At 36.5% G+C, this 12874-nt stretch overlaps 1 protein-coding gene and 2 pseudogenes across 1 annotated transcript; all 3 read right to left on the bottom strand.

The window, feature by feature from the left end:
- Nucleotides 1-12874, bottom strand: part of LOC129361185 (MAGUK p55 subfamily member 4-like) — a 90868-nt pseudogene that overhangs the window by 26368 nt on the left and 51626 nt on the right.
- Nucleotides 1533-2474, bottom strand: LOC129361183 (olfactory receptor 11A1-like). Its single transcript, XM_055031914.1, has one exon. It carries the CDS (start codon nt 2445-2447, stop codon nt 1533-1535), a length of 915 nt encoding a protein of 304 aa, XP_054887889.1. The 5' UTR covers nt 2448-2474.
- Nucleotides 10243-11152, bottom strand: LOC129361365 (olfactory receptor 11A1-like; annotated as a pseudogene).

Raw genomic sequence — 12874 nt, 5'->3', positions numbered from 1 at the left:
TTTCCAGTGGTGTGGCTCTAGGGGTGGCCAGGGGTCTGTTGGGGGTATTACTTGTTTTCCACACAAAAAGTGACATTTTATAGCACAATCAAGAAACTGTGTTACCTTCAGGTGTCAGAAAAATGTTAAATATATATCAAATATGACTTAAGAGAAATTTAACTATGTAGTTTAATGCCTTAAAATTGAGCTTCCGTCTACTCTTTTATTCCTTTAGAAACATTTTACCAGTGTTGCACTGAGAAGCAGCTCCTCTAATGAGCACAGCAGATGTTCTTTTCTGACAGGTGTTTGCTAATTGCTGCTGGCTAGTCTGAAGGACTAGTCAGGAGTGCGGCAGAGAGCTGCTCTGTGAGGCAGAAGCCTAAAAACCACAGCCCTGTGGAGGAGCTTCATCTCGAAGGCAGGGAGAAATTCACCTTGATGTTTCATTCATTTTTTGTCAGACAGCAACAGCAGCACAGGGAGGAGCTTGATCCTTTTGTAGAATATCTGTCTCAGACTCTCATGACAAATGTAGAAAAGATCTTTTTATGGAAGTTACTCACAGCAGCTTTAACCAACGTGTCAGTATTTTAATTGCAATACCGTCATATTTTACATACATCATTACTTCCTATAAAATAAGTTCTTAAAAAAATGAAGGTTTCTGATAGATTTTAGTCTGAAAAATCCCCTTGATGACCGACACAGGTGTTCTGTTTGAGTTCATTCAAAATGTGAAAAAGTTCAGGGAACGTGACAAATTTTCTTGTTTTAAAAAAATAAATAAAAAACAAACTTTTACAATAACATTAGACAGCACACTTTTAACACAGCCGTTAATATGTGCAGCAAATATTTTTGTCAAAGTGAGAAGAAGACATTTTCTAGTAGTAGTTTTGTTTTGGTAGTAAATATTAAACAATACCTTTTGTCAATATAAGATAAAATCTAAACAAGGATGGATCTTAATTCAAATATTTGGAAAGTTTTAAAAATCTATTCAAAATAAAAAACAGCAAAAGCACAAGAGACTGAAAGTCATTTCTCTACCTTCGTAGGAGAGAAATCACTTCAACAATTTTTATACTATATATTAGATTACAAAGACTCATTCTTATCAGTGTCAATAATAGCCACAGTCTAAAATAACAGTTTGAGACAAAGTGGTGGCTAATACAATGCTTTTTTTTTTTTTAAAGGCATTAAAAATAAAAAATTGTTCCACATGTTGAAATTTATTTCCACACAAAGTAAAATGTGAAACAATGAAAGCTGAAATGACAGAGTGTCTTTTCCTGAGCTGTGTAGAACATCAGATTGAGCTGCTAAAGGTGTCTTCTTAACGGTGGAACGTTTTGTCTCCGGCTTTGAAATAAAACTTGAGAAAGAACAACGAGCAGGCACATAAGCTTTCCGATGAATCAGAGAAACACTGGTACTCTTTGACAGTAAAACATTACCTGCAGATTTTAAAAAGACAAACGTTATCACTTAACAAAGTAGGAGTGAAAACTAAAGACAGAAACTATGAAAGCTTAAAGCCACGATTATGTTTCTCTGGTGTGACAGAGCAAGCGCCTCAGGTGTTTGTGAATTTCTCCCACTTTCAGTCCATATATGACTGGATTAAAAAGAGGATTATACATTATTATTTGCAATGTCATTATGAAACGCGCAGTTGTTGAAATATCAGATTCTAAACGGACAATAATCACATCATAAGTGAGCAAACAGAAGTAGTTGATTAAAACCAGCAGGTGAGGCAAACATGTCTGTGCAGCTTTTTTCCTCACTTCCCCACAGCTTCTATAGGCCACTATAAATATCATTGTGTAAGTAAACAATATAAAAACCACCGGAAGAAGGCTAACGTTGAATAAAATCACTAAGCCGTAGATCATTATCGCTCTTGAAGCCACGCAGAGAAGATAATTCATTGAATTGTTGCAAAAAATGCCTTTCAAAGTGAAGTGACAGAGTTTCAAATGAGCAAATATAATCACACCCACAGCTAAATGGCAGGCAGGCACAAGCCATGCCAAGATGAGGAAGCTCCTCACTTTTGTTTTTCTCATCATGGTTGGATATTGCAGAGGTTTACATATGGCCACATATCTGTCATAAGCCATTGCAGCCAAAAGTAAAAATTCTGAACCACTGAAAGAGTAGAATAAAAAAGTCTGAAGGATACACGCTTCATAAGCTATGATCTGTTTTTCAGATAAAAAGTCGATCAAAAGCTTGGGGTAGACCACGGTGCTGAAAAGCATGGAGTTCATCAGCAGAGCAGCAATGAAAACATACATGGGCTCATGGAGGTTTCTGTGGATCACAATCAGGCAAAACACTGTGGAATTGAAGGACAGGATCAAAACATAACCTGTAAACATGATAATGAAGTAGACATATCGGTATTTATCCACCTCTACGTGACCGTCAAGAGTGATGTACGTGACATTCATTTCAGTAGGCAACGAAGTTACGAAAACAGAAATGAAAAATGGAGACTAACAGTTTCAAAGTGCTGCACATGAGAAAAGTAGTCGAATGCTGCAAACACTCGGGGTGGAGAAAAGTCACTGTTGACTGTTTGATATGGAAGGACTCTTTAAAGAGCTTTTCTGCCCACCATGGATTTAGGAGACTAGTCCTTGAAGAGATGTTGGCATGGTTACAAGCTTGAAGTTGAAGCGACGAGTGAGACGATACGGATCATTTTATATCCATTATCCTTCTACAGCAACATTTTGTGCAGATTTATTTACTTTAATAAAGAGTTAATATAAGAAAATGTTCTGATGCCATTAAAGTTTGGTTTAAAATTGTTTAAATTTGAACTGGATTTGTGGGGGTCACAGGTTTATTTCTGCTCACTTTAACATTTAGTTTGTACATTTAAAGTTACGTCTTCAAATTCACAATAATAAGATGCCAACATGTAACATAAAAGAGGTATTAAATGATGTATTTTAGTAATAAATTCACAATTTTAGTCAGCAAGAATTGGTTTTAATAAGTTATGCATTTTGTGCAAAATTAACAGTTTGTTTATGGCAGTGGTATTAGTGGCAATGTTTCCCACAGAAAACTTGCTAAGTCCGGTGGTTGAGTTATTCATCCAGCGGCCTGTTGTGTTTTTGAGTTAAAAAATACTTAATAGTTGACAGGAAATTTGAAAATATCACTTGATAATTATGTTACATGATGTGTTACAGGTTAGATTAATACCTGAACACCAACTACAAAATCTTAAAAAAACGCAAACATTTATAAAGACTTAAATGAATAAGCAATGCTTATCCTGGTGGGGTCAGAAGTAAAGCCTGGTGGCCCGCCAGACTTATAATACTGTGGGGGAAATCCTGGCTAGGTAATCACTTTTTATTCAAACTTACACAGTAAATTTCGCAGTGTTAAATATGCTGTGTTAAAATTCATTGACTCTTTCAGAGCTAATACAACAACAGACTGAGTATAATGCCACCTAGTGTTGGTGTAAATTTCCAGAGTGTATTCACGTCGTGTCAATTTGACTCTGACAAGCTCCGCCCACCTCCTCCTCTCAAACCAACAAGTCTAACCGTTGTACTAACCGTTGCGCGGACACCATTTTTCTCCTGCTTGAACGACTGCGGTAAGTTTCTTTTTATAAGATAATACAAATTTATGTTGTATTTTAAACATGAATTGTTTTACAAGAATATTTATTGTGTGCCCCGGCATGAGTTTTGATGTCTTAATAACAAGTTTTACACGGCTAACCTGGCCTAGTGAATGCCTAGCTTAAAATGTTAGCACGTCCAACTCGACTAAGTCCATGTCCAAGCCACATTACGGATTTATGTTTTTTTATATATAATTGTTATATAACGTCAGAAAAGCGTGTGGGTTGAGAAAAAAATAAGTCTCACGTTGGCTGTATGGCTTTTCAGTACAATAGTAATGTTAACCGCCTCCCGCCCCCCTCTTTTGGGCCTGGTAAATTCATATTGGTATTTGTTTGCGTTGGTTCCTGGAGTTTTCTAAACTAGCTGTTAGCCACTCTTCTCCTTTTTTCGTTAGTCTTTATTTTATTCGGGTTGAATCTGTTTAATTAACACGGTTTGATTTTTTTCCAATTACAATTGAGGGACATATTTTTGTGAGCGGGATGGTGTGACTTGTGACCGACAGTCTTCTGACGTCACGACTCCAAAGTGTTGGAACTGTAAACAGGTGCTAATAATCCTGCTAGCTTTGTAGTTAACACTAAATTGGGTGCGAGAAACAAGCCAGGCGACTTCATGAACTGTACCAGTTGTTACTAATGTAAAAGGTGCTCAATAACTATATAACCTTGATGAGTCCCATGAAGTCAAATCACTTTGCACCCAAGACATATTAATGTGTAAACTTTATTCATTATGTTCTGTGTAAGCAATGTAATATAAGTTGTATTAACTTTTGAAGCAGTTGGCACATGTTTTACAAATTGAAAGCATTCCAGTACTTAAGGTGAATGACAGGAATTATGTGTTGCAGGTACCATATTGATTAAAACAAGCAAATCAGCAAAAGTTGCTGATCGCGAGCCATTTCTGAAGGACTTTTTGATTACAGGTAAGACACCGGTATTAATCAAGCTCAACAGGAAGCTATGTGCTTGTAATATTACGTCACACATTGTTTTTTCAAAAGCAATGTTCCAGAGTCTATGCACATAGTATTAGTGAGTATTAGAGCAACATCACCTCATAATTGTGATTTACACAAACATTTGTCTTTTTCTCTAGCATCTACAAAATTTGGCCTGCCAGCTGTAACAGAAGGAGTGAAGGTTGTTGACAGTTCTGGGACTGAGTTGGATGAGGATGTTAAGGATTCCTCAGCTGGAGTCCTTAACATCAAATACGAAACTGGTGTAGTATCATGATATGCAGGTTAGTGTTAACATGGGTACACAAATGGGTTTTGGTGAACATATGGAGTGTGTACATGATAGTGTAACTTCTGGGTGAATTGTGACAAGTTATTGTTATATTCTGAGATGTCTACTCTCAGCAGATTTACAAGTTCTGTTGGTCAAAATCATGTGTTCTGTCATTTTATTGACATTGCCTATTTTTTTATTCATATGCTTGTAGTTGTAACTGCTTGCACATAAATTCATCAACTTTTAGTTATGATTCTGACATTTCTGTAGCTATGTCTGTTTTTGCCATCCTTTCGATCCCCAAGGAGCATTATTATGATGCTGCAAGTGGTACTGGGTACTTAGCCTGGAGGATAAAAACTATTCAGAGATCCAGTGCTCAAGACAGACGATCATCATATGGAGGTAAACCATAAACAACACTTGAAGCTCTGCTACCATAGGGATAGTGTTGACTTTGTGGGTGTTCAGATTTTTTTTTCTTCTTTTTTGTTTAAATATATTTGTTCTATTTAATAGCAAAATCCAAAGAAGCATTGTGTGAACAAGGGCTTGGAGTACCAGTTGTCTTGATGCCGGCACAAGTACACAACCTTATCTCCTAGCCGTGAGACAGAGGAAGAAAGTAACCCACCAGTTCTTCAGCATCCTCGACCAAAATGCCATTGAATGCAGGTCAACCTCTTCTCTTGGTGCTTTTGACGAACTGTTAAAGGCACATTACGTGTTTGCCACAACATACAGCCACATGCTGTGCAACATATTCATATTCATTCAGACCACTGTCTACTATATAGATGTTGGCACAGTGAAGTAAAGTCCTTGTATGGGCAAGGTTGATTCACTAGTACTTGTACAGAATTATTTGGCATGAAGTGTTTCGTTTGTGAGGGAAACTTAAGTTGCACAAATGCACTTGTTCGGCATATACGAGTAGTTCATGGTTACGTGGATGGAAAATATCTTCGCCTTAAATGTGCTCAGTCTGGATGTAGCCGTGTGCTTGGAACCTTTTCTGGGTTTAGGAAACACTTAAACATCAAACACACTAACAACACTGACCAACAAGTTAGCAATGCCAATTCAAGCACAGCAGACCTTGGTAATGCTGAAGATCTGGCAACAGGTAATGTGGAAGAAACACCCACAACTTCTACTCAGTGGAAGTCTAACATCAGCATTGTAGATACCTGTGCTACTGCTATCGCACAACTCAGAGCAGCTGGATTAAGCCAGTCTACTGTTAAGACATTTGTCTCATCCATGGAAGAATTGATTTTTGAGACTCACAGTCAGGCTATGGATGTAGCTTTACAGTGCTTGCCTTCAGGGGATACACAAAACAGGACCATAATAGAACAATCATTCAGAACTTTGGAAAATCCATTTACACCTCTAAATTCAGAAGGAAAGTTAAACAAACACTTCAGAGAAAAATGGGGATTGGTTGAACCAATTGAAAAAGTGCTTGGCACAAGATTTGACAGCAGAAAAAACAAAAGTACTGGGACATATGATCAAGTCATCGTAACTGATAAGTTTGCATATATACCCATTTTGGAAACACTGAAGAGTATTTTGCAAAAAAAAGAAGTTCCAGAAATGTTAAATCTTGGGTATATTCCCAAAGAAGGTGTTTATGCAGACTTGAGAGACGCCACCTATTTTAAAGAAAGTCCCCTGTTTTCTTTGCAAAAAGATGCTCTTCAGATTCAACTGTTTTATGACGACTTTGAAACTGCAAATGCATTGGGACCTAAAAAGGGGTTACATAAATTAGGTGCTATCTATTTTACTCTAAGAAATTACAGTCCAATCTTTAATTCGTCTTTGCTGAATATTCATTTGTGTGCTCTATTCCATACACAGGACATCAAACGATACAACTTTAATTTGATACTTGAACCTCTTGTTAACGATCTGAAAGTACTTGAGACAGAGGGACTTAAAATTCCAACTTTTGAACATGCAATTCATGGTACTGTGGTTCAGGTTACAGGGGACAATCTTGGATTGCATGGTCTGTTTGGCTTTGTGGAGTCATTTGGCGCTCGCTATTGCTGTCATTTTTGTCTCCTTGAAAAGCACAGTTTTCAAGCTGTATTCTCTGAAGATCATCCAGAAGTTGTTCTAAGAACTCAAGATGAACATACACAACACTGTCAAACTGTAGAAGCAGATCCTAGGCTTCCTCATGTATTTGGTGTGAAACGTGTTTGTCAATTGAATTCGCTTCAGTATTTCAACACGGCTAACAATTTTTCTGTTGACATAATGCATGATATTCTTGAGGGGGTTGGTCAGTTAGAGGTAAAACTGATTCTGAAGTACATTCATAGCAACTTCCTAAGAGCTGAACAAGTTGCTGGTAGAATACATGCATATGACTATGGTTTCAATCAGCAGCGAAACCGTCCACTTTTGTCAACAGATAAAATGCTGGATGGAAGTAATGACTTGGGTTTAACAGCCATACAGTTTTGGTGTTTGTTACGCAATATGCCTCTGCTTTTTGGTGATTTGATTCAAACAGATGATAAATACTGGAATCTCCTACTTTTGCTTCTACATATTGTTAGCATTGTATTTTCGCCAGTCTTGTCAGAGGGCATGACAATGTACCTCAAACATTTAATCATTGATCATCATCAGTTGTTCAAGCAATTATTTCCGGAAATAAATCTCTTGCCAAAGCATCATTTCATGATACATTACCCTCGTAGTATAAGGCACATTGGTCCAATTTTGCATACATGGTGCATGCGTTACGAAGCCAAACATAGCTTCTTCAAGCACCAATTAAAAAGCTTCAAAAACATCACAAAAACATTAGCGAAAAAGCATCAAAGTTACATGGCAATGTATCATGAATCATTTAGCAAGGAAAGATTCATTGTAGGTCCAGGAAAGATGGTGTCACTTTGTGAGTTAAAAGAGGGTGAAGCGATTGCTGCAAAGTTTGAGATTGTTTTGACAACCAGTGTGTTTTCTGCCAAGTGGATAAAATACTATGGTACACACCGTCCTGACTTTATGATATGTACTGAGGTAGCATGTGAGATGCCTGTATTCTGTAAGATTGAAACAATTGTTGTAAAGGATGACAGTGTTTTACTCTGTGGAAAATTGATGGAAACTGTGTGTTTTGATGACCACTACCATGCTTTTAAGGTCAAGCTACATCCAGATAATGTCAGAAAAGTTTTGCATATAAATGATCTTTTCTACTTCAAACCATTTGATGTTCAAATGAAGTACGGTATGACAGATACTGCCTTATATGTTGTTCCATATTGCCATTTTATGCAGACGTAGGATAATTTTGCTAATGGTGTTATACTGAAGTTAACTGTTTGTGGACTTGAGATTGTTTGCTTGGCATGCCAGCCATTTTACAGTCAATGCCAAGTCCTCTAATGTAATGAGATGTACACCATGTGATGTTACTGTAACACTACTAAAAGTGTGTTAACAGATCATTTAATTCAATAAAGTTAAGTTAAAAGCATTTCTGTGGTAACTTGATTTTATTCAATTGTACATTTTAAAAGTATTGCAGAATTATGGGTATTGAACTCTATGAAGGTGTAAAAATAGCACTGCATATATTTCTGTGTAGAGTCGCTTTTTCACCACAAAAGAGTAAGTTGGTGACAGAGTTCTGTGTCAGATTAACATTCATGGGAGTTATATAAAACTCCAGTGTTGACTGTCAATAACTCAGTGCAGTGTTGAAAAGCATGAGAATAAGAGTTGATTTGTCACCACTGTGGAGTAAATTATTAACTCTGATTAGAATAATATTTACTCTTAATAGAGTTATTTGACAAGGAGTGTTAAGTTTTATTAACACTGCACAGTGTTAGCCAGTGTAAATTTTTTACTCGATTTAGAGTTAAATTTAACTCTTAAAATGTAACACTGTTGAAAGAGTTAAATTGACACCAATTCCGATAGGGAACTTATAGACTCGGAAACAGTATTAAATTCGACTCTATAGGTGTTAACACTGCCAAATTTACTGTGTATCTTTAACAGATATAAATACGCCGATAGCTATAGATGTAGTATTGTATTAAACAAGACTGATGCTTGTTGCTGTGACAAAATACAAAAGCATTTCACTCTGGTTAAAAGTCTTCTTTGAAAACATCGTAAAAAAGAAAAACACCAGTAATTTCCATTTTATATTTATGCACTAATTAATTTAGTGTTCTAAAAACAAAGTGACATATGAATGTTGTGTCAGAGTAGTGTAGTGGAGGTGGTGAGGCAGACGCTGGAGGCCCAGGTAAGGTGAGTAGTGGTAATTTTATAACAAAACTGTCCATCGAACAAAGTCAACAAAGGTAGTCTGCAGCCAGGCAGCACGGCTGAGCGGAAGCCAGGGCTCAAACAGCAACTGGTCAAACAGTACAACCAACGACAACGTGTGACAAAATGACAAGGACCCGAACAAAGGACACAGGTGGGATTAAATACAAAGAGGGTCATCAGGGGAACAAGACACATCTGGGAGCAATCAAAGGGAAGACAGGACAACGAGGAGACTCAGGACACTGAAAACCTAAATAAACACAACAGAAAAACATGGAACACAACATGTTGATTGGTAAAAATTAAGAGACAATTTAAAATGAGCCGTTTCTCTGAATGTACGTTTTATAGGTTTATGTCTGAGTAAAATGGACGTTGTTCTTTTATTCTGTGAACTACAGATAACATGGCTCTCAAATTCCAAACAAAAATTTAGTGTTTATTTTCAGAAAATGAGAAATAGTTAAAATAATAAAATAGATGCAATGCTTTCAGAGTTCAAATAATGCAAGGAAAACAAGTTCATGTTCATTGAAAAAAAAACAACAATATTAATGTTTTAACTCAGAAATTAATATTTGGTGGAAGAAGCAGGAGGTTTTCAATGGGGTTCAATGCAGTGGGCTCTTCATGTTTCTAGAGCTGTATGTATAGGCTATATACAAAATGTTTACTATTTTGTTTTGGCAGTAAATATCCAACTAAACCTTTCATAAAACATTAGTAAGATCACGTCAGTGACAGGCTTTATTACTGAACATTTGTGCAGCATTTTGAAATGTATTCACAAAAAAAAAAAAAAAAGAATTTTAAAAGTAGTACATCCTGTCTTTAATTACACAGGCTTTAAACAAACTTGAGGAAAAGTATTTAAAAGTATCATTAATGTGGATATGGTAAATGAATGAGAGAAACACACAAAAGTGATCAAATTCTACATGTTTACATCTAATTATTAAAAAGTTGTCAAAAAGAATTATTTCCAGGGACAGACAAAAGACAAAAACGACCGAAACTTTAAAAAGATGTCACTTTCCTCTGGTGTGACAGAGCAAGCGCCTCAGGTGTTTATAAATTTCTCCACTTTCAGTCCATATATGACTGGATTAAAAAGAGGATTATACATTATTATTTGCAATGTCATTATGAAACGCGCAGTTGTTGAAATATCAGATTCTAAACGGACAATAATCATCTCAAAAGTGAGCAAACAGGAGTAGTTGATTAAAACCAGCAGGTGAGGCAAACATGTCTGTGCAGCTTTTTTCCTCACTTCGCCACAACTTCTATAGGCCACTATAAATATAACTGTGTAAGTGAAGAGTATGAAAACCATCGGAAAAACAGCAATGTTGAATAAAACAACAAGGCCGTACGTCAACAAGGCTTTTGAAGCCATGCAGAAAAGTTGATTCACTGAATTGTTGCAAGAAATGCCTTTCAAAGTGAAGCTGCAGAGCTTGGAATTGGCATTTCCAAAAGGGCACAACGGTGTGGCAAGCAGGCACAAACCAAGCCAGAACGAGGAAAACACTCACTGTTCCTTTTTTCATGATCATGTGATATTGCAGAGGTTTACATATCAACACAAACCTGTCAAAAGCCATGGCTGCTAACAGCAAGTACTCTGAACAGCTTAGAGTGTAAAAGCAAATACCTGAATGAGACAAGCCTCATAAGACAGAATCTGCTTCTCCGATAAGAAGTCAATCAGAAGCTTTGGGTAGATCGAAGAACTGAAAACGATAAAGTTGAACAACAAGCAGCAATAAAGATATACATGGGCTCATGGAGGTTCTTGAGAATCACAACCAGACAAACGACGGTCGAGTTGCTGGACAGGATCAAAATATAACCTGTGACCATGATGAAGAAATAAACATACCGATATTTTTCCAACTCCACATGGCCACCGAGACGAATGTATGTTACATTCATAGTCTCACCAAGCCAGATGATTGAAAAACTGACAGAAAGGGGTAAATGAGACGGGTTTAAAGTCTAAAAGTGTCGCTCATGGGAAAAAAAAATGAATAAAGTGGACTTGTGTCTCTTTTGTGTGCACGTCACTGTTCCGCCGTACGCGGAAATGGAGTTAGATCCCCTTTTTAAAGTTTCTCCTTTAACCATTATGGATTTCAATCTATTGCAACTGGAGTTGTTGGCAGGGTAACCGCTCCACCTGTGTAGAAGCATGAAAACATATCACTGAGAAACAGTGATTTAGGTCTTTGAAATTGTTTCACACAGCTGCTGTTGAACTTTAGCGTTCACTCAATGTTGTTCTGTTTATACCTATAGGATTAATATTCCTTCTTGCTGAGTCAATACACTCATATTCAACCACACTGACACATGCTTACTACATATCTCTAACAAACTTAAATCCATTGTGGTTTCTACTGAAACTGTAAATATGAGGGAGGAATTAATCAGTTTCACCCAAAAATATATATGGTAATATGTTGGTGGACGTTCCAGAATTTGGCTTATTTGAGCTTCTGCTTCCTTATTAGACGTGAAGAAGGCATCAAAAGACTGAAACAGCTTTGATTCATTTCTTCTTAAACGGGCGGTATTACTTGTTTTCCACACAAAAAGTGACATTTTATAGCACAATCAAGAAACTGTGTTACCTTCAGGTGTCAGAAAAATGTTAAATATATATCAAATATGACTTAAGAGAAATTTAACTATGTAGTTTAATGCCTTAAAATTGAGCTTCCGTCTACTCTTTTATTCCTTTAGAAACATTTTACCAGTGTTGCACTGAGAAGCAGCTCCTCTAATGAGCACAGCAGATGTTCTTTTCTGACAGGTGTTTGCTAATTGCTGCTGGCTAGTCTGAAGGAGCTAGTCAGGAGTGCGGCAGAGAGCTGCTCTGTGAGGCAGAAGCCTAAAAACCACAGCCCTGTGGAGGAGCTTCACCTCGAAGGCAGGGAGAAATTCACCTTGATGTTTCATTCATTTTTCGTCAGACAGCAACAGCAGCACAGGGAGGAGCTTGATCCTTTTGTAGAATATGTCTCAGACTCTCATGACAAATATGTAGAAAAGATCTTTTTATGGAAGTTACTCACAGCAGCTTTAACCAACGTGTCAGTATTTTAATTGCAATACCGTCATATTTTACATACATCATTACTTCCTATAAAATAAGTTCTTAAAATGAAGGTTTCTGATAGATTTTAGTCTGAAAAATCCCCTTGATGACCGACACAGGTGTTCTGTTGGTTTGAGTTCATTCAAAATGTGAAAAGTTCAGGGAACGTGACAAATTTTCTTGTTTAAAAAAATAAATAAAAAAACAAGCTCTTTTACAATAACATTAGACAGCACACTTTTAACACAGCCGTTAATATGCAGCAAATATTTTTGTCAAAGTGAGAAGAAGACATTTTCTAGTAGTAGTTTTGTTTTGGTAGTAAATATTAAACAATACCTTTTGTCAATATAAGATAAAATCTAAACATGCTAATTCAAATATTTGGAAAGTTTTAAAAATCTATTCAAAATAAAAAACAGCAAAAGCACAAGAGACTGAAAGTCATTTCTCTACCTTCGTAGGAGAGAAATCACTTCAACAATTTTTATACTATATATTAGATTACAAAGACTCATTCTTATCAGTGTCAATAATAGCCACAGTCTAAAATAACA

The sequence above is a fragment of the Poeciliopsis prolifica genome, unplaced genomic scaffold (assembly GCF_027474105.1).
Source record: "Poeciliopsis prolifica strain line A6 unplaced genomic scaffold, Auburn_PproV2 SCAFFOLD007, whole genome shotgun sequence".
Classification (NCBI taxonomy): domain Eukaryota; kingdom Metazoa; phylum Chordata; class Actinopteri; order Cyprinodontiformes; family Poeciliidae; genus Poeciliopsis; species Poeciliopsis prolifica.
This window is presented reverse-complemented; position numbering and strand designations above follow the sequence as displayed.